At 47.2% G+C, this 24,171-nt stretch overlaps 2 protein-coding genes across 4 annotated transcripts; one reads left to right on the top strand and one right to left on the bottom strand.

Moving 5' to 3' along the window:
- Nucleotides 1-1,749: 1,749 nt before the first annotated feature.
- Nucleotides 1,750-16,019, bottom strand: VIPAS39 (VPS33B interacting protein, apical-basolateral polarity regulator, spe-39 homolog). Of its 3 annotated transcripts, XR_011698016.1 has the most exons (22): nucleotides 15,946-16,019; nucleotides 15,663-15,755; nucleotides 15,145-15,244; nucleotides 13,711-13,854; nucleotides 12,682-12,720; nucleotides 12,265-12,329; nucleotides 9,668-9,724; nucleotides 9,137-9,175; nucleotides 8,652-8,744; nucleotides 7,974-8,007; nucleotides 7,422-7,524; nucleotides 7,306-7,333; nucleotides 7,054-7,127; nucleotides 6,399-6,474; nucleotides 5,988-6,122; nucleotides 5,443-5,484; nucleotides 4,955-5,044; nucleotides 4,472-4,558; nucleotides 3,872-3,961; nucleotides 3,454-3,558; nucleotides 2,963-3,187; nucleotides 1,750-1,930 (listed from the first exon to the last, which is right to left on the bottom strand). XR_011698016.1 is itself a non-coding variant. In XM_071557765.1 (21 exons), exons 2-21 carry the CDS (start codon nucleotides 15,753-15,755, stop codon nucleotides 3,167-3,169), a joined length of 1,515 nt encoding a protein of 504 aa, XP_071413866.1. In that variant the 5' UTR covers nucleotides 15,946-16,019; the 3' UTR covers nucleotides 2,264-3,166. The 3 variants fall into 3 exon arrangements, 2 of the variants coding, with proteins under 2 accessions (XP_071413866.1, XP_071413868.1); XM_071557765.1 differs by lacking the exon at nucleotides 1,750-1,930 and having other exon boundaries at nucleotides 2,264-3,187; XM_071557767.1 differs by lacking the exons at nucleotides 1,750-1,930; nucleotides 9,137-9,175 and having other exon boundaries at nucleotides 2,264-3,187.
- A 168-nt stretch (nucleotides 16,020-16,187) lies between these two features.
- AHSA1 (activator of HSP90 ATPase activity 1) lies at nucleotides 16,188-23,673 on the top strand. The gene is made up of 9 exons (XM_071557761.1): nucleotides 16,188-16,597; nucleotides 16,944-17,134; nucleotides 17,305-17,387; nucleotides 18,006-18,123; nucleotides 19,874-19,962; nucleotides 20,288-20,422; nucleotides 22,157-22,258; nucleotides 22,778-22,829; nucleotides 23,266-23,673. Exons 1-9 carry the CDS (start codon nucleotides 16,518-16,520, stop codon nucleotides 23,436-23,438), a joined length of 1,023 nt encoding a protein of 340 aa, XP_071413862.1. The 5' UTR covers nucleotides 16,188-16,517; the 3' UTR covers nucleotides 23,439-23,673.
- Nucleotides 23,674-24,171: the final 498 nt, after the last annotated feature.

Raw genomic sequence — 24,171 nt, 5'->3', positions numbered from 1 at the left:
ATGGAGGTGTCAAGGCTGTTCACAGCACAAGGTTCCTGGATGACAGGACAAATAACAAATGGACAACACATGCGACAGGAGGCAGCAGAGGAATGCAACATCCACACAGGCCATCAGCTGAGCATTATAAAAGCATGTGAGCCTCTGCTTCTGTGAGTCTGCTGAAATAAGCAAGGAGAAAGGGACTCAAGAGCCCACAGAGAGAGCCCACAGAGTGACCAACCAGCACCTCTGGGCATTGGAGTGTGACTGCCTGTGCTCTGCCACATGCAGGTGAAACATAAACCACTGCTTCCAGGTTGGGACCACTGTGCCTGCCCAAAGTGCCACAGAGGGACTTTGGTGGCTACCCATCACTGTTCCTACATGGCAAAGGGTTACACAAAGCATGCATCCTCTCTGCCAGGAAGAAACATGCACAGACCTCAGCTGCCTGGCCCAGTTCACGCAGGCTGATTTAAAGCCTTTCGCTCAAACAGCCAAGCCTTGGGATCTGGCTAGTTTTCAAAATCTATAAAAAGCTTTTTAATAATCGCTGTCTCCTCTCTGCCCAGAGATGATTAGAAAGAGGACTTTATTCCAGTGTCTCCCTGGAGGACCATTCTCCCCGCTTGTCTTGTTTTATCTAAGAGTTTGTGGGGCAGTTGACAGTGCATATGCAATGCTGCAGGCTCTCCTCTCCTGGGCAGGTGTTCATGGCCCAGCAAACAGTTTATCTGTCACAACTGACCCTGCAGCCATGAAATAGGGAGAGTAATGTCTCTGTTTCAGCACTGCCACCCACTGGGGAAGATGGTTTCTGCTATGTGAATATTTAACAACCTGGAGTCTCAGTCACCAACTAAGTTCTTGGCAAATGACAAGAATTTTGAAGAGCCACAGGAACTGAAGAGACTAAATTAAAACAAGACTTAAACTAGCCAGCATTCAAACAACAGGGTTAATGTCTCCACTTCACTCAGAAGGGACTGGTAAAAAACCCCTAACAACTAAATTAGTTTTTGGTGGACAGTGGATTACTAACCAAATAAAGATCTGGGGTTTCCACACCTTCACTATTTTTGACAAGAAAATATTATTTAGTGAGAGTTCTGCTGGAATTGCTATGAAAAAAGTGCACTGAAGAGTCTGTGTAAGTGAAGTCCCACTTCCCAGCTCAGGCTGGGGAGCACTAACCCAGGCTCTCAGGACACCTGGTAAAAATGTGGATACTGAGGCACAGAGCCTAGCTCAGCATTAGGAGCACTTCATGCTTCAAGAATACAGGTGTGGCTTTTATTTTATAGCTTCAGATTCCTACAAGGCTATGTTCAGCTTCTCCTGTTGCTCCCTGACATAAATCCCAACAACTGCTACAACCGCGCAATGTCCTGGACTGAAGCATCTGTGAGAGCTTGGCAGTGAACCTCAGCCTAGTCTACAGCATCCTGGATTGCCTTAGGATGAATGTTGCCAGCAGGTTAAGGAAGGTGATCCTTGCTTCCTAAATTCAGAGTGCCAGGTCCAGTTCTAGATTCCTCTGTACACAAGAGACATGGATGTATTGAGTCCAGCAAAGGGCCACAAAAGACTAAGGAACTGGAGCATTTCTCTTACGAGAAGCCAAGAGCTGTTGAACCTGGAGAAGGCTCAGGGGGATTATTGATGTAAGTATCTGATGAGAGGGAATGAAGAAAAGGTGCCCAGACATTTTTCAGGGATGCCCACTGACAACAAGAGGCACAAACTGAAACGTGACTTCAATCCATCTGAAGATACAAAACTTTACTGTGAACATGGCCAAATTCAGGAACAGGTTTCCCAAAGACGGTTTCCAGATATGATACTGAAAACCCAAATAGAACAGAGTCCTGGTCTGCCTGTTCCAGGTGACCCTGCTAAAGCAGGACAGGATTAGATGATCAAGAGGTCCCTTCCAACCCAAATGAGCCTGTAAGAAAAAACCAAACACCAACAGAAAAAAAATATGAGAGTGTGCAGTGCAGTGGGGAATCTGAAATCCAAACCTACCCTCACGGTTGCCTGGCCCTCCTGCAGCAGCGAACTCTCATACATTACAATTAATCTATCTGTGCTGAGAGCATTAAAGGCATGAAATAAGGTACCGCTGCAAGGAAAGCCTCTCCATGGTGATACACACTGTGCTTTTCAGAACATGAGAAAACACTCCGCATATTTCCTTTCTTGCAAGGTGTGATAAATTGCTCAGGATTAGCACACAAGAGTTACAATGTGCTTAGTTGGGGAAGGAAATAAACAGCCCAAGGAGAAAGAAACAGCTTTATTTAAGGACTTGAAGTGAGGTCTGGAAGGATGAGGCCAGCAGTTGTCTGAGGAGTTGTGTTTCTGAGAAAGTGCAGTTCAATCCTTCCTGGCACAACACTCTCAGAGAAAGAGCTGCTGGGGCAAGCAGGTTTGTGTCAGCTGAGAGGAGTCCCTGCTTGCTCACCATCCAACCCATTGGGCTCTAAATCAGCTCCACACTAGGTGCCTGTCTTTCCCTGACAAAGGAAACTTCCAAAAAGGATCTGCCAGCAGAAGGATACTGGCAGAGGCTGCTGTCCTGGCTCTCTGCAGGATTTCACGTACTTCTTTTCCTACAGTGAGCCAGAGCAAAACAACAACAAAATAAGTTTTAAGGTGCAGCTGGTCCCTTTCCCAAACACTGTGATGCAGGGAGAACTAGGTTCAGTAGGCTTTACTCCAGCCACAGCCATGATTGGTGATGCCCAAGCCAGCTTCAATGTTACAGGGACTGGTCAGCACTGTCTAATGGAGAGACTCATGAGTGTGACTGACCTGTTCCTCTTGCAAGAATAAGACCAGGCCAGGCACCACCCAGAGCAAACATTAACTTTGCTGTGCCTAGCAACTTCCCTCCATAAACAAAAGTCATGCCTGGCTTACAGCCAAGTCAAAGACAATCAGATTCCAAAAAGAATCAACCCTGATGGATCAGTACCACGGTTTTGATGGCTCCATTTGAGTAGCTGCCTTCAACCAGCCTGAATGCCACTGTCCCACAAGCCATGGGCACCCACTGTCACTGACAAATGCTGATCATGCAATGAGTAGTAACAGAGCTGCTCTGTTGGCTCTGGACTGGGTTTTGCAGTTTCTGCTTTCACTGACAATCCAACGGCCGAACAGTCTCCTTCACAGGTGCTCAGTTCTTCCACCTGATTTGCTAAAAGAGAGAACAAGACATGACTAACAGCAGTGCTGAACACAGATCTCTTAGAAGCTAAGTTAGTAACTCCCAATCCCTGACAAGGACAGCTATGGCCAGAGGGTGCCCTTTCCGACAGTATAACCATTCATTCCTATGCTGAATGCAACCCCAAAGATTAGCTTTCCAAGAGTGACAAAGTATGTAGGGCAACCATGCCCTTACACCTTACCTACATCTGTTTCTGGTGAGAGTCTTGTGAAGAAAAAGTAAGCAGTTCTTACCATGTTGTTGAGAATGCTGTTTATCTTCTCTTCTTCTGCAGAGCCCCGCTCCACCTTGCACTTATATGCTGTCAGTTGGATACGATCCTTTAGATCCCTGTATGTCTAGATAAACAGTAAAACCAGCACCCAGCTGAGTGAACTGGACACTTGCAGTTAGATGGTGCCCTGCGGGTAAGCAGGGCAACTCTACAATCCCCTATCAAGTTTCCAATACAGAATAATTTCACAGCACAAATACTAGGAGCCACTCTCCTGGCTCACTGGACTTCCACTGGGAACCTTAGCACTCTTCCCAGGCCACAGGGATAAACAAACCTCATCAAGCACACGACATGGCATGTGGCAGAGCGCAGAAAAGCCAGAGAGAAAAAGCAGGCTTGTGTCCCATCTCTTCCCACACGCAGCAGGGACCTACCTCAATGACAACATCATGGCACTTGTATTTGGTAGCAAGGTTCAACCGGGTCTCCACGTCCTCCACTAGGCGCACATACTCCTGCAGCACCTGGCAGAGATGGATGAATGTCTCAGCTGCCTTCTGCAGGTATCTCCTACCTCATTCTCTCACCTCAGTCCCAAAACCTTTCAAGGTTGCTGGTCACACAGACTGGACCCCTTCCTAAGTTCCTTCCTAAGGAACAAGTGACCTGGTCAAGACTGCTCAGCATCCCAGAGTCAGTAAAGCTTTGCTCACAAAGCTCAGAGTCCTATGCTACTTTGTTCATACAGATCAGGTTAACCATTGCTAGCCAGATTAAGCAAGAGAATATTTAATGTATTAAAGAAAGGTGGCAATGTACATGGGGAGAAGGTTCACAGACAACTCTAGATCTGCTGTCCCTCTCGCAGTCAGATAGGATCCAGCCCTCACTATCAGCCACACTTCCTGTTGATGCCAGCACCTCAGCGAACTCTTCTCCCGCTCCCAACTAGGAAGCAGCTCCACTTGGGGAGTTATTCACACACCAAATCCCAAAGAAGAACAGGAGTACATAAGCAGTGGTTCCTTGTTCACCTGCACAGGAGCATTGTTCCTCTGCAAGATCTCCACGAGCCGGTGGAAGCCAATAGGTGCCTTCTTCTTGGTGTAGCCCAGCCAGTTCTGAAACAAGAGCCAAACCTGTGTTAAAACTAAAGAGCAATTCCTCCAGCTACAAGAAAATGCTTTTTTCTTAGTGCCAGCAACATACTCTACCAGCCACCACATGCACCTCTGGCAGAGCTCTTCATGCAGTGGCTGGGCACAGGCTGGCTCCAAACCCTTTGATAACAGAGCTCGAGGGTAGCCCCTTTCTCTGAGCTTGTTGCTGCAGCCAAGCCAGGCCAACAGAGGTTTTTAGGCACGGTGAGGAGAAAGGTATTACAACACCCTGCAGCAGAGGTGCTGGGCCCTGCTGAAACAGAACCAGTCTGTCAAGTAACTCCAGAACAAGTCAGCACTCAGTAGCAGATACCAGTACTTGGAACTGCATCCCCGGCAAGGCTTTCCACAGCTCACCTTGGTGGTGAGGAGGGCATCCACATCATCCCAGGCTCGCAGCTTAGCACGGGCAGCCAGGGCAGTCAGCACATACTGCTTATCAGGAATCTGCAAGGCAGAAAGCTGCAGTCAGAGCACTAGCACAGCTCAGAAGGCCTATGTAGGTTGGACAAGAATGACATCTGCCTCAGCCCAGTCAGGTCCCACACCAACAGCCACACAAAGAGGCAAGATACTGCCTGAGGCCACAGCCAGCACTGTAGAGTAGGAAGTGGCAATTTGCAAGTGCTGCTGCAGACAGGGTGTGTCCATTGAAAGTCTCTGTATGACTCCCACCAGCCTTTCTGAGCTGCCAGAAGTGCCCTGCTCAAAAAGGATGCCATCCCCCTCCCTATCTCAGTGCCGAGTCCCTCGAATTCCTCCTACTGAGTTCTCTCACTACTATATACAATTTGTCTGTGCATGTTTTCAGCTAGTGTTGCCACAACAGGGGGAGACTCACGCACCTTAAATGTTTTCTTCAGGTTGGTGGGGCTGCTGAATGTTCCCTAGAGAAAGCAGACAAGTCAGTGCAAACTCAGCAGAGCAGGCCACAAGGGAGGTTCAGACACCTGTTGCAAGGCATCTGCCTTGCACAGGGTGAACCTTTCCAAGATTTTACTGCTTTTTGCTCATGTTAGTACCACAGAGGAAACAGCTGGCAGAAGACAGCAACTATCCCACCCTGTTAACTCTCTCTCTCTCTGGTCTGGTTTCCCTACATCCTCAACTGGTGTAACTCCAGCACTTCCAAGACCAGTAATGCACACCTCAATCTAATGGGATTTAGGGCCAACTCTGGCTCCTTGGAGCAACTCCCTGACAAGCTGTTCCAGGTTGAATGTCTCAGTGCAAAAGAAAACTCCAAACTGGTCCCAGACAAGGTCTCTCTGAGCAATGAAATATGACCTCTCTCCCTTTCTTTCCTTAACATGCTCCAGCTTGACTGCCCCACATCTTGAGGGCTACAAGAATGACATGTAACCCTTGTCTTCTCCCACATTTTTCTCACCTCAGCCTCTCTGTAGTGGTAGAAACAGGAATAGAAGAGAGTGGTCACTAATGGCATATTGAGAATTGAAGCCTTGCGAGGATATTTCCGAAATATTTCTGACTGCCCAGCCATCTCCAAGTGCCGATCATTAGCCTGTGGAATCAGGAAGACAGACAAGGTGAACATGAGCCAGGGGAACTGCCTGTTTAGCTGTGGGATAGAGACGTGGGGAGAGTGCTGTGATTGCAATGCACAAACACAGCCTCAACATGCTATGGACTCTCAGATCTGGTATTTCACATGTAGATTGGATAGCAGATAAAACCACAGTAGCCAGATTGCTTAGATCCAAAGTGGTGTAAGTTAGGGACAGAAAGATCTCACAGGTAGTCCCAAGCCATCCCCTGACCAGCGGGGAAGATTTCATACCTCAATGATGATCTGTCGCTCCAATAGGGTATAATGGTCTTGGATGTGGGAGGTATCCTCAGCTGAGAATGGCAGCCTGGCCAGACACAAAGGAAGGAGACACTCACCAGCTCTTAAGAAGTACAATATCCTTCACGTACTTGTAAGTACACTAAGAAAGGTGTCCATCTCTACTAAACAAGATCCCCACAGACAGAGATGTGGGGAAAAGCTCCCATTTTATCCTGCCCAAGTGGCTAGTAGGTACTCAAGTTCCTGCACTGCTGCCCTCTCCAACCAGCTCCCTCCTACACAGGCTCCAGAGAAAGAAACATTACAGGGCACCTCTCATAGAACCACCTTAAGTGGATGCTACCAACTTCCTGAAGTTCTCAGACACCCAAATTTCCATCTTTCATAACCTGAAGGGTCAATGATCAGAAAGTCCCTTGAAGCATCTTCACCCCCGAGCAGCAGAAGATGCTGGACTAGAGATCACCACAAATGCTTCCTTTCTGGTCTACACTGTGTCTGCACCATCCCACTCCCACTGAAGCAACACCAACATGAGCTCCCAAACCACATAAGCTGTGGCGCTGCAACAGTCTGATTTTCTTTACTATCACCTTCTACGAAGCACCCACATCCCTCCCACCATCTTGCATTTTTTTCTTACCCAATGCAGCCTTTCAAAAATTCCCTCCTTTTTTCTACATCCTGGATGTTCAAATGCTCCCGGTACTGGGACAACTGGAGGGAGAAGAGAAAGAAGCAGTCTGTTCTCATGGATTTGGGAGACACAGGATTCCAGAGAGCAAAACAGGGATGGAAAGCTCTCACTTGACCACCAGACACCCTGAAGCCAACCTCCCCCTGCCCATTACACTCCCTCTGCACTAAAGCAGCTTATGCTCCTGGGAATACTCACAGCAACTTCCTCAGTCCTGTCTAGGAATCTGCAAAAGGGAATGAGCAAGCATTAACCTGGAGGCAGATTCCAAGCAGCGTGCTCAGCCCTGCCACAAGACAGGTCAAGAGCCTCACCTGAGCAGATCCAGAAGGAACTTCTGCTCACCCGTCTCTTTGAGGAAATGGATCAGATGACACAAGGCCACCTGCCTCACCTCCAGCTCCCGAAACAAGATCTCTATGGGGGAGAGAGATTACATACAGGTGGGTAAAGTAAGTTAGCACTGCCAAGCCAGAGGGGACTAAGCACAGTGCATGGAGTTGCAAGCCATTGGCAGGATTCAGCAACCCTATCCCATCTCAAATCACAGTCTTAGAGGCCACATCACAGAAAAGCCTGTTCACTGGGCTGCCTGCTGAATTCACAGCTATGTGCTATGTCTACAGCTTCATTTTCATTCACCCCATCACCACCACCACCACCTACCACTGCTTAAAGCTCCTCTCTGGGGCCTTTGTGGGCATCACCAATCCCCCTCCCATATTATACTCACTGCAAAAGTATTTCATGCTCTGTGAAACAGCAATACCCCAGCTACTTTCTCTGTGACTTGCACCCAGTGAAAAACTTAGCCCCTCTTCCCTTAAGTGAAACACTATAGAAACCCCAGCCCCAGTCACATTCACCTCTCCGTAGCGTCCGTTTCAGGAATATCAGGACCTGTAAGCACAAACAGACAGCTCAGAATTCAGACAGAGACAGATAGCAAACTGATCAAGGCCTGGGGAAGCTTTTCACAAGGGATTCTGAAAACACAGCTCTTACAGAACTGAATTGAATTCTGCTAGCCACTAGATCCAGGACAAGCTGTGACCCACAGCCACAGCTGCCTAGATGCCTGCCTAACTGACTACTCTGGAGCTTAGATAAGTGAGAACAATATTTACAATGAAAAATTTTTCCATGCAAGATCCAAAGGATTAAAAGACCTGGATGAGGGAAGCTTTGACATCATCCCATTTGCTGCCTGATGCTTTAGAAGACAGAAAAACTGGTGAGGCCCCTCAAACCTTCTGTGCTGCATTGAGCAGATTAAACTTCGACCTTCAAGTTGCTGCAAAGATCTGTAAGGTTCCTTATTATTAACCTGAATTAATATGAATTCTGTAAATTGGCAGGATAGCCAGCAGTAATACGGAACTTCCCAGTCTTAAGCTCTCACACTTTTCAGTAACTGTTTGGTTTTAGCTAAAGAACACTTTGCCAGTCTTGTAAGACCAGGTGGCCACTGGCTGCATTCTCACAAGCACCCTCCGTGGGGTCACCCACAGGTCCCAGCCCTGTATGGCCTCAACAGGACTCACAGCTGTAATGACATTCCCATCATGCCCTGCCACAGCTTCATCCAAGAGCACCAGCTTGTCCTGCAGGGAGCGAAATCTCTCTAGAGAGCAGACCTGGAGATAGAAGAGGTATAAGCAGGCATATGGTGCATCAAACAGCCTGCAGGCTGAACCAACCCGGAAGGTATTTATTATATATTCTTTTCCCATAAGCTGTTCAGTAACCTGAATAACTGCCCTCCCAACCAGCAGAGAAATTCTCATTTAGCTGAAATCACATGCCACATAATCCCTGGAAATCTGCCCACAGGGGCTGCAGAGTCAGCCTTCATTACTGCCCAGTCTAGGACAGCAAACAATGTATATTCAGCACAAACATGCTTGTAACATGGCAAAACTTCCCTGTACTCCACAAACCACTAGCCTTGACAGGAAGAGAGAACTCTGCAGGGCTCTTTCCACACAGACCAGAAAAGCAGAGTTGTAACTCTCTCAGTTCTTCTTACCCCATATCTGTGGCCTCTCAGCCATTGGTTCACTTCAGCCTGAGGAGACACATGCAGAGTAAAATCACAAGCTCTTTATGTGCTCACTGCACACTGAGGCAGCTGAGACTAAGATTCCAGCTCCAGTGTAACCAAAACCATTTCTGCCTTCCTCCTTCCATATGCCACCAACTGAGAATGGAGATAAAGCCCCACAGCCTCAGATTTTTAAAATAAACCCAGCCCAAGGGAGCAGAAAGGGTAGAGAGGGACATAGCTATATAGACACCTCCTGTCAAAGCCTCGCTGAGGGGACAACTCAAACAAAGCAAAAAGCCCTGAAGGTCTCCTTCTGCTCCTGAGCTAGTGTGATCCCAGCACTACCACCTGGCAAAGCAACAGACATGCAGAGCACCATCTCTGCTAAGTGTTGGAAGAAACACAGAGGCCTTCCCTGCTCCTGGAATAGCCAGGAACATAGGGAAGTATAAAGCAGTTTAGGGCCACCCACCCTCCATCTCTTACAAGCAGGTGGGAGTGGAAAATCCTTACCTTGCCCCTCTGCATTCGCCTGACTGTGTCTTTGGGGCTCCAGTCACTGCTGTAATCCTGCCACAGGAAAAATAAAGCATTTTTAAGCCCCAAGAGGCCAGACCAAGTGAGCAATCTCCAAGCTGCTTTCCACTTGTGCTGCATCAGTGATGGCCCACCTCTAGCTTCTCACACTTATTATTCAGCTGCTCCAGGGAAGTTGTTAGTAGGATGTGTGCCTACAATGTTCAGGTGCAGATGCTGAGCCCTCACACTGCATATGCTGATGGGGAGGGAAGCTAAAAGCTCACACGGTAACACAGCCTTTCTATTGCCTCAGAAACATCCATCATCATATCCTTTAGAAGAAAAGCATTTCATCAAGTTGTCCTTCCAAATTAAAACTTCCATGTTGCTTTTAGAAGGACAAATAAAATATACTTAAAACAGACAAACCCAAACCTGAGAGGGAAAGAGTCAGCTTCTGGTTACAATTCAGGCAGATTTCTGCTGGTGAGCCTTCCACAGCAGTGTGGAGAGCACAGGGACAATAGCGCGTGGAGTGCGCAAAAGACAAGTACAATGTGACAAGGGCCTTGAAACCTGTAGTGAGACCATCTTAAGGCAATATGCTACCACTGTTGCAATGACCGAAATTGTTGCTGTGCAGCCTGCAGACACTATGATATAGAAGCAGTGGATGAAACGTGGCTGTGGCCTACTCAGACTCCATAAAGGCATTTAGGTCTTTGTGAGGCACTTGAGCCAGCAGTTGTAATTCAGCCTGCTCCCCAAAAGGCTCAGAGAAAAGGAACAACCAGAACCAGCCCTGAGAACATTGACTTTTAAATTCATTGAAGATTTATTGACAGCCTAAATCTAAAGATAAAAGGTTTGACCCAGTCCTATTAGGTGACCTCTGCACATGGGTCTCTCAAGTCAATGTATAGCTGAGTGTCAAAAGTACCCTCCAACCTCTGGCCAGAGGCAGCTTCTCAGTCTGTTATTGTCAGGACACTTGAAATCCGCCCTTCTTAATTCCACCTCAGTTACACTCCTCCTGTCTACTTTTAAGGGGCCATCCAACCCTTCCCTTTCCTGTTTCACTGCCTCTGCAGGCCAAGGCACACTTCTTTTCCTGTGCTTTGAGGAAGTGCTTTGTGTTAGGTTATGTGATTAATGGCTAATTGACATAAACACACCAACCCGTGGAGGATCAGATGGCCAGGGACAGCTAAACACAGTAACCTAATCAATGCAATCTGAGCACACTGACAGGCTACTCCTTGCCACCATCAAATGAGACAGATTAGGTCATTATCTCGTGTGTAAAACCAAGAGGAGTAAACATAAGAAACTTTTCCCAAACACCATGCAACCCCAAACTGGGAAATCCCAGGACTTAGTGTGAGATGCAGGGGAAAGAGAATCCTGAGGGGTTTTAAGAGACTTGTGTAAATATGTGAGGCTTATTTTGGAAGCTCACAAGAAATAAAAAAACAGGGAAAGGAGGGATCAAAATTAATTGAGTGGAAACAAGAATAGGAAAATTGGGGTGAAAAAGGCTGTAGGGTGCCAGTCAAATTTAAACAAATGGCTAGTTAGTATGTCTGTCTGACTGAGCCCTGCAATGGATCACTGCCGTGTATCTTAAATTCTCATTAAATTCTATATTTAACCACCTTTGGTGTGGGTGAACCCTACTTGTTCAAGTCTATGTGCTGGTATGAATGCCAGTGGACTTCATGATCAGCCAATGAGAACAAGAAGGAGTTGAGAACCAGCAATCGGCATGGGACCTTGAACCCTAGGGGCTCAAGGGTCCAGGTGCCAGCACCCAGGGGAGATGGGAGTCTGGGATTTAGCTACAAAACAAACCAGATGTCTAAGACCAGCTGCTGGAGGGACCCACAGAGTGTGTCTATGTTTCACTAATGGCATTCAATCCTTGTGAGACAGAAAGGAGGCTGAGGATCAAGCTTGAGTGTTTCTGTACATGTCTGCTTGTAATGGCATTGGTTTCTGTCTGCGTTAATCCATGTGGGCAGCTGTGTTACTATTGTGCATGTCTGTATATGTAGGGAATATGGGCTCAGTCCTGTTCCTGGCTGCACCTAGGGACTGGAACTACAACCTCACACTCAGCAGGAGGAATCCATCCACTCCCAAGATACACTACATTCTGCAACACTTAACACTGCCTAGCTGGGAGACAAACATTCCTGCCAACTGGAATTCTCCCTGTGTTGTCCCAGTGATGGATGAACAAGAAATTTTGAAGCCTTCAGTTTTAAAAAATGTAAAAAGGACAGGCAATGCCAGTTTATCTGACACAACATGAAAGCAGCTTACAGACAAAGCAATATTTAGAAATCCTTTTCACAAAGACTGCTGGGCTATTCTTTAGGAGAAGGAGTAACCAAGATCCCCAGGAAAGCTTCCGACTTCTGATCAAAAACAGAGAACACCTAAATTATTGTAAGGCTGAATCTTGCAGCACCCTGTCCTATTCCCTGCATTGCCCTCTGCTGTCTGAAATACTGATTAATCATTTCCCATGAAACCAAGTGAGCAGAAAGTTCTCTGATCTCTGCATACAACAAGGACAGGCTGCTCACCTTGTACTCAGCTTTCGGTCTGCGCAGCTCTGGGGCATAGTTTTTAACTCCAGTGTCAGTGAGGGCTGAGAGGGAAAGGCACAGCTGAGTAGCACATCAAAATCCTGATTCACATGCACTTCCAAAACCATCCTTTTCTTGGTTTTCATGGTAGAAGACCCAAATCTAAGCACCAAATGGCAACACAACATTGCTCTAAAGCCAACAGCTGTCATTCATTCATAAGTAATTACCCCAAATCATTATGCAAATTCTTTAATTTCTTAGATGAAAGAACAACCCATGACTGAACTTTCAGACAGGTCATGATTCAGTTTCTTTTTCTGCATCATAAGGCAGATGACACTTCCCTTTTTTTGGAAGTGCTTTATGTAAATCTGTACCCCTCCGAAAATGAGGCAGCGAGCCAAAGCTTACCATCTGAAAGGGACTGGAAACTTGGAAGTTTGTTTCGTCCTGAAATAAAAACAAACACTGATGAGAGACTGTCTCTTAACCAGCAACATTTCTTCCACAGGGAACATAGACTGGAAGTCAGTTTGCTACAGTTATGCCACTATAGAACAAGCCACTCTGTAAAGTGATTCACACTACAGTGGCACAGCTGGGGCTCACCTGCTTACAGCCTAAGGCTTTGAAATTGTCTGTAGCATCACGAACCCTATCACACCCTCTACCTATCTGCCCTCTTGGTGCTGAGGCCAGGTGAGGTTAGAATGCCTGAATTCACTCATCTACCTGCACAGCAGAGGCTCAAGCTCACAGCACTGTGTAGGCCATGGCAACATGGACAGCTTCATCCACCAGGGCTGCAATTTGGATGCCTTTCTTTATCACTTTATTATCAGAGTTGAGAGTAAAAAACCACCTCAGAGAAAGAGACAAAGTAATCACTGGTTTTTTGTCTGGCTGTGAGACAACAGAGCTGAGCTCTTGCAAGCTGTGTAAGTTTGCCCATGGCCTGCTGCACAGTTCCCCCTGTAACCAGCTACGCTGCCACTGCTGCTATCATGCATTTGCTGAACCAACATCAACACCAGCCAGCTGAGCTCCAAATAAAGGATAATCAGCCTGTCTTCTCTACAGAACTGAAGATCAAATGAGGGCTACATGGGTCAAGCCAGTCCCTTTGTAGCCTGCTCTTTTCCGCCAATCAAATGGATTGCTGTTCAGTGCTGTGCTCTACCCTGCTCTTCTGTGGAACCTGGATTTTAAGAAGTCATAATCTCCAAAGCCCCTCCCATACCAGAAAAGTATGCCTTCCTGTGCACGAGACAGTCTCCAATTTCTGACTAGTGACCAATACACTCCCAACCTGAGAAGAAACAGGAGCTTCCCTGTTTTACAATACACTTCATCTAAAACGATTTACGTAAAATAACACAATTGCCCTTTCACACTCTGAGGGAAAACCCATTTGTCTGTACGATATATGATGATCCTCACCTTTGAACAGGCTGCTTAGGGAGTATGAAGAAACTTGTTTAGGAAAAGCAGCATAGGAGGAAGAGCCCTTCTGTAGGCTGGAGTCTCGTCTCTCCAGTGAGCTAGTGCTGCCAGAGGCTGTCTCTTTGATTGACCAGGAGATACCTGTGTGCAGACAGAGATCTTTCATAACAGAGAAAAAGTGTCTGTAAAGAATGATATCATGGCATGGCAGGAATGTTATCAAGTTTGTGCTGGTGAGTTCTGCTCTAGCACATCTTGGTAACTGATCCCCAGCACTAAGTAGATGCAGTGCACCTTTCTTTCTATGCAGCACCCCAGTCTCATGTAATACTGTTTGTTAAGCAGTTACATACTGTCCTCCAGAAATGGCTGTTTCAGCAGTGTTGTACAGTTGGTTATGGCTGAGGTAAAAACATGCATAGATGACCCAACATTTATAGGATATTGCATGAGGCAAATCATAGTCCTTGATCGAAAAGTACAAAGCAAGACAGAGAATCCCTGGCTTACCTCAAATTTCAGAAGCCTAAGAGTAGACTTTTCTGAACACTGGAAGACTAATATAGTTTTCCATCCCACACAGATAGAACAGCTATCAGTGTGCATATGCTGCTGGCATGAGGAATATGTCTCCATCCTGATTGTTCAAGGCACAGTTTCCCCTAATTTTCATGCAGCTGTACAACACACACATTTTAGGACCAGGGCGAAAAAAACCCAATAGGTAGAGAGACCTTGGATGGGAAAAGAAATGGCCTGAACCAAAGGGAGGAGCTAGAGCAAAGGTCCAGAAGACCAGAGTCCTTGAAGGTCCTTGGGTGATCCATGTGTAATTTTTCATTGTTTGGCACTGGCTAGCATATGCCACATATTCTGTGGGTCATGAAGTCTGAGGAACAGCTCACAGTATCATGTGTGGGCCGTGAGCTCGCCCCCATTATCACAAGAAACACAATTACTTAATGTTTACAGTTCCCTTTTGAATTTCAAATATAAAGGTCATTCTAAAACCACACATTAAACCTTGGAAAGTGCTGTGGGGTTGAAATACAGAGAACTCTAAATGGTACCATTTTAGGCAGCAGTGTGAAGGAAACGATCACCTAAAATCTTGCAGACCATCTGAGCATCATGAATACCTGCTCTAAGCTTGGCTGTTAGATTAGAAAAAACATTGGGCATTCCCTGCACTCATCTGCACTCCTCTCCCTTACATAATTTGGGCTTCTGCTCACTCTGTTTTCAGTGGATCCACTCAGGTAAATCAAGTGCTCACTCAGGCTCACACCCTGACCTGCAAGACTAGAATCAGATTAGATATGCAGGATTAGATAGCAAATAGTAATCCTGACCTGACTAAGTGACATAATTTAGGCAGTAATTTTAAACTCTCTCTGTCTCAAGGATAATTTGCAGTACTTCTGCACTTACTTCCCACAGGTTCTCCACTCCAGCTGACCCTCTCAAGGTCATCATCATCATCATCAACGATATCCCGAAGGCTGTTCACTGCCCGTTTGGATTCCTTTAGCTATGGACAAAAGAAAGAGCTTGCATAAGGACCACCAGAGTCGCAGTGCACTTGCAGAGATTGTGTTACCATCAATCTCCCTCAGACCTTTGAATATAGCTTCTTCAGCTTCCATTGCTTCTTCTGGAGGAGCTGTTTTAGTCCTGTAGATGTTCAGCAGACACAGTAGCCTTTCCTTACCCTGGGAACCCAAAGGTTCACCTACACAGACACCAACAGCTCAAACAGTGGGAGATGCAGTTTCGTGCATGGGCGAGGAACCACAGTCCTACTGAGATTTCGGACGGGTTACTGTGGAGGGCGAGTCGGGGCACAGGGCAGGACACGACAGTCCCACCCACCTTGGGAGCACCGACCCCCAGCGACGGCCGCGGCGCCCTACCCGGCGCGGGGGTCTCGCGGGTCGGACCTTCCCTACCTGCGACAGCTCGTCATCCTCATCGTCGAAGGTGAAGGCCCGAAACTTGGAGCTGTGCCAGTACTCCTCTTCGTCCGCCCGCGCCCTGCTCATCTGCAACGGCACCGCGCGGCGGCTTCAGGGGAGGGAGCGAGCGGCTGCCTCGCGGGTATCACTATCATCGGTCCCAGTCCCGGTCCCCGCCCGTGATCCCGGTCCCGGTCCCGGTGCCCGGTCCCCGCCCCTGGTGCCGGTGCCCGGTGCCCGGTGCCCGCCCTGGCCCCCGCCCCGGCCCCGCTCTCACCTCGCCGCCCCTCCCGCACCAGCAGCACCTCCGACCGCACGCCGGGGCGGGGCGGGGGCGCCGCGGGGCATGCCGGGACGTGTAGTCCTCTCGCCGAGCGCGGCGCGGCCGCCCCCCGCTCACTCACTACGAGTGCCGGCGTGCCCCGCGGTGCCGGACTACCATTCCCAGCGGGCCGCGCGCGGCGGTGCGACGTCAGGCCGGCAGCCAGGATCGGGGCTGCGGAGCTGTGGGCCTGTTCCAGCAGCTGTGATCCTGCGGGGACGGGACGGGACGGGACGGGACGGGACGGGACGGGACGGGACGGGACGGGACGGGACGGGACGGGAGTGCCAGAGTCTGTCCGAGCTGCCGGCGGTGCGGCGGAACCAATAAGCCCCGCGGAACCAACTGGAGCGCGCCGGAAGGGCCCGCCCGCGCCGGGCGGAAGGCGGGAGGCGGCGCGGCGGTTCTAGCAGCTTCTACGGACGGTCGGAGCGGAGGCGGCTGACCCGGTCCCGGTCCCGGTCCCGATCCCGATCCCGATCCCGATCCCGATCCCGATCCCAATCCCGATCCCGATCCCGATCCCGATGGCCAAGTGGGGGGAGGGAGATCCGCGCTGGATCGTGGAGCAGCGGGCGGACGCCACCAATGTCAACAACTGGCACTGGTAAGCGGGGCGGCCGCGCCGAGCCAGGCCCGGGGACAGGGGGTGCCCCCCGGCCGGGGTCCCGGGCAGGGCCGCCGCCTTCCTTCCCCTCTCTGCGGCCTGGTGCTGAGACGGGGATGTCCGAGCTGATCCCCCGGGACGGCCCCCGGCTCTCTGCGCGTGTGTGTGTGTGGTGCCCGAGCCGGCGTGTGCCGGGGGGTGAGTGTGGGTGCCCAGGGGATGGACGCTGTGTGCGCGAGTGTTGGAGTGGGACAAGGAGACGAGGACCAGGGAACACTGGATAGTCCCGGTGTGTGCTGGCAACGTGGCCTCTCCCAGATTCTCATCCTGCCTGGTTTTCCCGCAGGACGGAGCGAGATGCCTCCAACTGGTCTACGGAGCGGCTCAAAACTCTCCTCCTGCCTGTCAGGGTGGAGGGTGAGGAAGGGGCATGTGAGGTGACAGAAGTGAGCAAACTGGATGGAGAGGCCTCCATTAACAACCGAAAAGGGAAACTTATCTTTTTCTATGAATGGGCTATCAAGCTGGCATGGACTGGTGAGTGATGTGCTCCCTTCCCATTTGAAGGTCAGAATCATGTATAATATTAAGGATAAGGATCATTTGGGAAATAATAATAAACGGAAGTATTATACAGTGATACAGGTTTACTTTTACGGCAACTAGAGCAAGAAAGACTGATCTGAACAGTATAATTGTCATTACAGGCACCTCGAAGACAGGAGTGAAGTACAAAGGTTATGTGGAGATTCCTAATCTCTCAGATGAAAATGACATCGATGAAGTTGAGGTGAGCACAGCTGAACACTGATACTGCTGGCTGTATGGCTGTTCTAACAGGGATACTCACAGCATTAATATTTCCTTCCATTTTACATTTCTTAAAATATTTGTGTAGAACTTTTTTACTGTTAGACACTACTTAGGTTAATAGAACCAAAGAATGGGTTGGGTTGGGTGAGGTCTTTAAAGATGATCTAGTTCCAGCCTGGTCTTGAACACTTCCAGGGATGCGGCAGACACAGTTTCTCTGGACAGCTTGTTCCATTTCCTCACCACCCTCACCGTGAACAATTTCCTTCTAATATCTAATCTAAACCTACCTTCTTCCAGTTTGAAACTGTCATGCTTCATTCTGTCACTACACTCCCAGACAGAGAGTTGCTCCCCGTTATATTGTATCTTTATCAAATTAATTCCTATCTTCTAGATATAAGGGCTCTATAATGTGTGAAAATATTTAAGTACATATGTACATTACTGTAGGCTGAGAAAGGTGAAGTGAAAGATGAATAAAACTGCACTTCTGTTCCTGAAAGTTTAGCTGAAGTCTAACTGTGATGTTGACTTGAGTAATAAAAGGACCTTGCAAATGTGGCTTTGTTAGTCAATACTTATCCTTGTTTAGATCCTTGTCAGCCTTGCTAAAGATGAGCCTGACACTAACTTGAAGACCTTGATGAAGCAAGAAGGTGCAAAAAAAATTAGAGATGCAATGAAAACTTACATCAGCACTCTCAAAACAGGTAAGTGAGAGGGAGAAGTTTCATGGGAACCCATATGGGCTAAAGCTAAAGAATGGAGGTGGGTAACGAGCAGTTCCTCACCCCAGCTTAACAGGAAGGTGTCAGAGCGATAATAGTGACTTTTCTGTCTCTTTGGAAATTGTTAGGATGTGGCAAGAAACACTTCTCTCTCTAGACGTTGTGGCACAGGTTTGGTGGTAACCTAGTGATAAACAGCATTTCTTGATTTATGTTTTAAATGTCCTTCACATGCCAAAGCTCAGGTAGAGAGAAAATAAAGCCAGTAAAATGTGTTTGCTGCCCAGTGGCACAGTCACTGCCTGTGGCACTATCTGGCCTGCAGTTTGCTTACTCCCTTGGAAGGTGATACCTTCTCCAGTTTGTGGTTTTTTTCTTTTTTGCCTCACTAGTAAAGGCATGTACTGTTACTTGGATTGAAGAATAACTGATGTCTGGAAATTGCTCAGCAGCTTTTGTTGGTGTCATTTAATGAGTTTTCTTAGCATCTGGATCAAATTTTTTTTTTTAAGTTAAGTCTGAGCCCAGCAGTTGGAGTTAAATCCGTGTGCTTCAGTTAAGTTTGGGTTTCCTCTCAAATATAGACTGGGAACAGAGTCACAGAATCACAGACTATTCTGAGTTGGAAGGGACCCTCAAGGATCATCAAGTCCAACTCAAGTCAATGGCCCACACAGGGGATTGAACCCATGACCTTGGCATTATTACAATCAAGTTTTAACCAACTGAGCTAATGAAGGAGCTTTTTATATGGTTGCTTTTTATATCCATTTACCTGTATTACATTACATGTGCTAGATGTGCTGGGTACAAACTACCACTGATGTCTGTTTTTCCAGGATCAAATTTCTGTACCCCGTTTTTTTGTCAGGTGTAGTGTTCTGGGTGGGAGATGCAGCCACCCAGTGGAATGTCAATCAGGAAAAACTGTATGATCCTGTGGGCTGGAATAAATAAGAATAGGTGGGAACCAAGTGTCACAGGATACAAGTTTAAACTCGTATAATAAAATTTTGCCATATAATGGAATTTTGTCAGTTTGAACAGATGAAGAGGAAGGAGAAAGAGCAAACATATAAGTGGTGAAGGCAGAAGTCATAGAGCTGGAGAAAAAGCAAACATAATTCTGAAGGAGTCTGAAGATTCTGGTGTTACAAAAGTGTTAGTGCTGCTGGACAGAGCGCCGCCAAAACATTGCCTGGGCTTCTGGGTGTAGTCCTGGCATCTGGTGTCAAAAAAAGATAAACTGAAGAGAGAGTTAAAAGTAACTACAGTACAATGATACAAGTAATGAAAAGCCAATCTGAAAAGAAATTAAAAAGCTTGGTGAGGTGTGTCTACACCAGCAAGACAAAAGTATTTTAGATGTGATTGCAATTTATATTAGAGAGTGAGAGAGGAAAAACGCTACATAAGTCTAAGGCTAACTAGGATTATTGCTAGAGCAAAATGTGGAAGATGGTCTGTCTAGGCTATGAACAGAAGGTAACTTCCTAATTGTTAGTGTAGACAGGTTCTGACAGCACCTTTGGTGGAACATACTGAGAGCAAGAATAATTAATTGCTTGTAAAAAGAGGTCTTTTTCCTTTTCTAAAAACTGTTTCAGGTCATGGATGCTAGCCAAGAGCGGGGGGGAACCAGGAAGCCCTTTTTGATTGTGTTTTTCAAAGAACAGTTAAAAGGTTTAATTGATCTTTTATTGGTTTCATTGGCACATTCCTGTCTTTCCAGAATTCACCCAGGGCATGATTTTGCCCACAGTGAATGGTGAACATATGGAAACAACCCCTCAGGTGGCTCCTAAAGCAGAAGACCGCAAGGTAAACAAAACTGTGCAAACATGCCTTGGGGTCTGTGAAGAAGGGTACACAGCATTAGATACTGGGGCTTACAGGAGCAACCTCTGTTGTGTGTAAGGTATACACAGTCAGGAATTGGCAGTCTTTGTCATAGGTGTGATTTTCCTTTGGCAGCACATGGTATTTCTTCCAAGTAGAGTGATAAATCTGCCTCTTACACTTACATATGGTTGTATCTAATTGCATCTTTACCAAGAGCCGTTGTTTTTTCTCTTGGATATGTGAACTCCTTGTTGATTTGGGTTTTTTTGTGAAAAAAATGTGTTTGTTTTGCTTGTTTTGTTAGATGGCTGCTAAGAGCAGTCCTGCTGCATCGCAGCCCAAATCCATAGGAGTCAAGATCCCTACCTGTAAGATCAGCCTGAAGGACACCTTCTTAACATCTCCAGAGGAGCTCTACCGGGTATTCGTTACTCAGGAGGTAATGCTTGGTTGGTGCTGAGAATTGTTTTTTACATACAGACAAAGCTTCCTAAGAAGCTTTTTAAGGCATTCTGTAGGACACTTGCTATTCATGAGAATGGAATAAGAAAGCTGGTCTGCAGAGCAGTTGCTTAAAGCTTGTGTATGCATCTTTTCACACAGCTGACAGGGGGACTAATGCCAGCCAGAAGCCAGTTCCAGCCTGCTGTCAGCACCTGTGCATTTGGTTGGTTGACTTGGAATTTACAGTTCTGTGCTTCTTTGCTTTTGTTTTTATCTTTTAATGTTAGGTAGTATCAAAGTGTACTTTGGGAATAGCTGCCCCTCTCCTGCACACTGTTACATAGTCTAGGAAGACAGAACAGCACTGTATAATTTAAACATGATCTCAGTCTTCTGTTCCCCCTATTTTGATAAGATAAAGAACAACAAAGGGAAAAATACCGTCTTTTCTTAGAACTACGTTTCATTAAGAAAACAACAAAGTAAATCCACATGTGACTCAGAAGACTGTATAGAATTGGAAAACTAGGGCTTCTTTTCCCCGGGCGGGCAGAATGCTGCTGTAGTGGCTATAACCTTGCTTTTCTGGCCAGGGCAGGGATTTTGTCTCATGCTGGAAGATCCTACACTATTGACTTTCCCATAGTATCCTTCTGGACAAAATGTCCAGCACACAGCTGGATAAACACATCATGCAGTGGGTGAGCAGTTGGTTCATGGGTCAAGCACAGAGGGTAATAGTGAATGGGGTGACATCAGACTGGTAACCTGTCACTAGTGGCCTTCCACAGGGCTCCATCTTGGGCCCTGTGCTCTTCAACATATTCATAAATTACTTGGATGCAGGACTGGAAGGGATCCAAAGCAAGTTTGCAGGTGATACAAAACTCAGAGGACCTGTTGACTCCCTCAGAGGCAGGGAGGCCCTGCAGAGAGACCTTGACAAATCAGAGTGCTGGGCAATCACCTGCCCAGCAGGTTGAATATGAAGTTCAACAAAGCAAAGTGTCAGATTCTGTACCTGGGATGGGGCAACCCTGGATGTACATACAGAGTGGGGAACGAAAGAGGCTGGAGAGCAGTGCCACAGAAAGGGACCCGGAGATCCTGGTCAGTGGCAAGTTGGGTGTGAGTCAGCAGTGCCCTGGCAGCCAGGAGGGCTGACTGTGTCCTGGGGGGCATCAGGCACAGCATCACCAGCCAGTTGAGGGAGGGGATTGTCCCACTCTGGTCTCCACTGGTGTGGTCTCACCTTGAATATTGTGTGCAGTTTTGGGCACCACAATATAAAAAACCCATTAAACTATTAGTCTACAACTTCCTGGGGAGAGGAGGAGAAGGGGCAGGTACTGATCTCTTTGTGGTAACTAATGACAGGACCCAAGGGAATGGCCTGAAATTGTATCAGAGGAGGTTTAGGTTGAATATTAGAAAGAGGTTCTTCACCCAGAGGGTTGTTGGGTGCTGGAAGAGGCTCTCCCAGGGAAGCCTGACAGAGTTCAAGTGCCTTTGAATGATATTCTCAGGCACATGGTGTGACTCTTCAGCTGGTTCTGTGAAGGGCTGGGAGTTGGACTTGATAATCCTTGTGGGTCCTTCCAACGCAGCATATTCTGTGGTTCTGTGATTTATGTTCTCTTCCAGAACTTTGTAACTGGATGGGAGGCATTAGGCAACAAGTTTGTAGGCAGATAATGTCAAGTAACACGGGTCTCCTGAATCTTTTCAGATGGTTCAAGCTTTCACCCACGCACAAGCCACCTTGGAGGCCGATAAAGGGGGCAAGTTTCAGTTGCTGGATGGCAGTGTCACAGGAGAGTTTGTTGACCTAGTAAGTACTAACTAGTGCAGCTGTATCTTGTCAGAGGCAGCCTTTTTATTTTTGAGGTATCATTTCTGTAACAATGCTTCTGTGAGCTAACTGTGGAGTTCTGCCTCGTGCCCAGTAGTTATCTAAGTTTCGTGGCCATTGAATTGTTCCTAATAGTATGGACTAATATATGGGACTTCAGTCTGGGGACAAAATTTGGCTTCCAGTCATAGATCTGCCCTGTCTTGGTATGATTTTACTTATTTTTAGGGGTTGGAGTGTTAAAGACACTAACTGACTGTTTTCCTCTTTGGCTCAACTGCCACTAAAGTCCTTTGGACAGGGACCCTGTCTCAGTGTTTGGGGTTGTATTGTGGTTTCACTTTGTAGAAGGGGATTGAAAAGAAAAGGGCATTTAAAGTCTTTTCTCTGTGTGTGTCAAGGGATTTAAGGCTTCATATCAATACAATTCTAATTGTTTTCTATTAGATTGCAAGACTTGCAAAAAACTACTACTCAGTCTTTCTCTCTCTTGTCAAGGTTCCTGAGAAGCAACTTGTTATGAAATGGAGATTTAAATCTTGGCCAGCTGGTAAGTAGTCCAGAAATGGACTAAGTATTAACTGCCCTTGCCTGTGTTTGAAGAATTCCAGCCCCATTTAACACACTGTATTATGACTCGTGATCATGGAGTACATGGTGTTCTGGGAGCTGCACCAGTGTTATCCCAGCTTACTATCCCAGACTGTCATGTTTGAATCAGCCGCCGTTTGGAGCAGTGACCAGGGATTAGGAAAAGTTGAAGTAGCAGCTTGGTCAGCTGTGACTGCAACTGCTTCAAACTCCATGAAGAGGGAGCCCTCTCTCCCTGTGTTCCTAGGAAAGGTCTGCGGCTGTCATAAGTAGATCTGGGAAGAATCTTGAAGAGTCTTTTAAGCATTCCCATGTGCGAGGAGGAGCAGAGCAGCTCCTTGGGGCTGCATATACGGTACTACACACTGCTGACAGATTTGCTTTGGTTCCTCTAGGGCACTTTGCAACCATTACCTTGAATTTCAATGACAAAGGTGGTGAGACAGAGGTGTGCTTGGAAGGCAAGGGCATTCCTGTCAGTGAGGAGGAAAGAACAAAGCAAGGCTGGCAGCGCTACTACTTTGAGGGCATTAAACAGACATTTGGCTATGGCGCCCGCTTGTTTTAATACCGGTTGCTGGGAGGCTCTGCCTGAAGTCTCTGCCACATGGACTGGTAAATTTCTCGCCTGTTCCTTTCTAATCTTGGCCCTGCTGCTGAGTAAAGTGGGATGACAGGTGATGAGGAAGGCTATTGAACAGCACCACTTTCAGTCCCTCACTGCTTTGTGCATGTCTCGTGCTGCAGGGGATTCTCTTACATGTACATACTTCTATTGCTAAATAAACCTAACTTAAAAAACACTGTGGAATTTGTGTCCTCAGATCGGCTTGAGTTCAAAGGGTCGGTTGATAAGCTGAGGGAGGGATCTGCCTGGAAAAACACCAATCTGTGAGGGGTGCTGATGCCAATGTGATTTACTCCTCGCTTCTGGGGGAGTAGAGAGCATGAACTTGATGCAGTTTTTAGTTCGGAGCAGCTGCTGTTTTCTCTCTGATTTTGATCTGCCGCTAGTAAATGTTTCGAACCCTTCCCATTTCTGAAGGGATCCTTTTTAAGCTGCTCCACTCCTCCTTTTCCACGTCCCCTTTTTCAACACCATCTTTTCTTACAGTTAACACTAGTCTGCTCTAAAGAATGAGTGTCGTTTAGTCACCCAGTGTCCAAGACAATCAGCAAATCACTGCTAGGGAAATTCCCACCTACAGAATGGTTCTAGCAGGTTATAGGCCCCAGGGTCAGCTACCTCCAAGAGCTTCAGGCTAAAGCAAACTGTTTATTTTACAGGAATAAATCCCACC

This window comes from Pithys albifrons, chromosome 6, assembly GCF_047495875.1.
Source record: "Pithys albifrons albifrons isolate INPA30051 chromosome 6, PitAlb_v1, whole genome shotgun sequence".
Lineage (NCBI taxonomy): Eukaryota > Metazoa > Chordata > Aves > Passeriformes > Thamnophilidae > Pithys > Pithys albifrons.
Note: the sequence above shows the minus strand (reverse complement) of the source record. Positions and strands in the feature narration are given on the sequence as shown.

Coding starts and splice junctions, on each gene's coding strand:
- AHSA1 (XM_071557761.1), top strand. CDS start 16,518: ATGGCCAAGTGGGGGGAGGGAGATCCGCGCTGGATCGTGGAGCAGCGG. Junction 19,963..20,287: donor CTAAAGCAGAAGACCGCAAG/GTAAACAAAACT, acceptor TTGTTTTGTTAG/ATGGCTGCTAAGAGCAGTCC. Junction 22,830..23,265: donor ATTTAAATCTTGGCCAGCTG/GTAAGTAGTCCA, acceptor TGGTTCCTCTAG/GGCACTTTGCAACCATTACC.
- VIPAS39 (XM_071557765.1), bottom strand. CDS start 15,755: ATGAGCAGGGCGCGGGCGGACGAAGAGGAGTACTGGCACAGCTCCAAG. Junction 15,245..15,662: donor AGGATGACGAGCTGTCGCAG/GTAGGGAAGGTC, acceptor TTTTGTCCATAG/CTAAAGGAATCCAAACGGGC. Junction 5,045..5,442: donor ACCTGAAGAAAACATTTAAG/GTGCGTGAGTCT, acceptor TCTGCCTTGCAG/ATTCCTGATAAGCAGTATGT.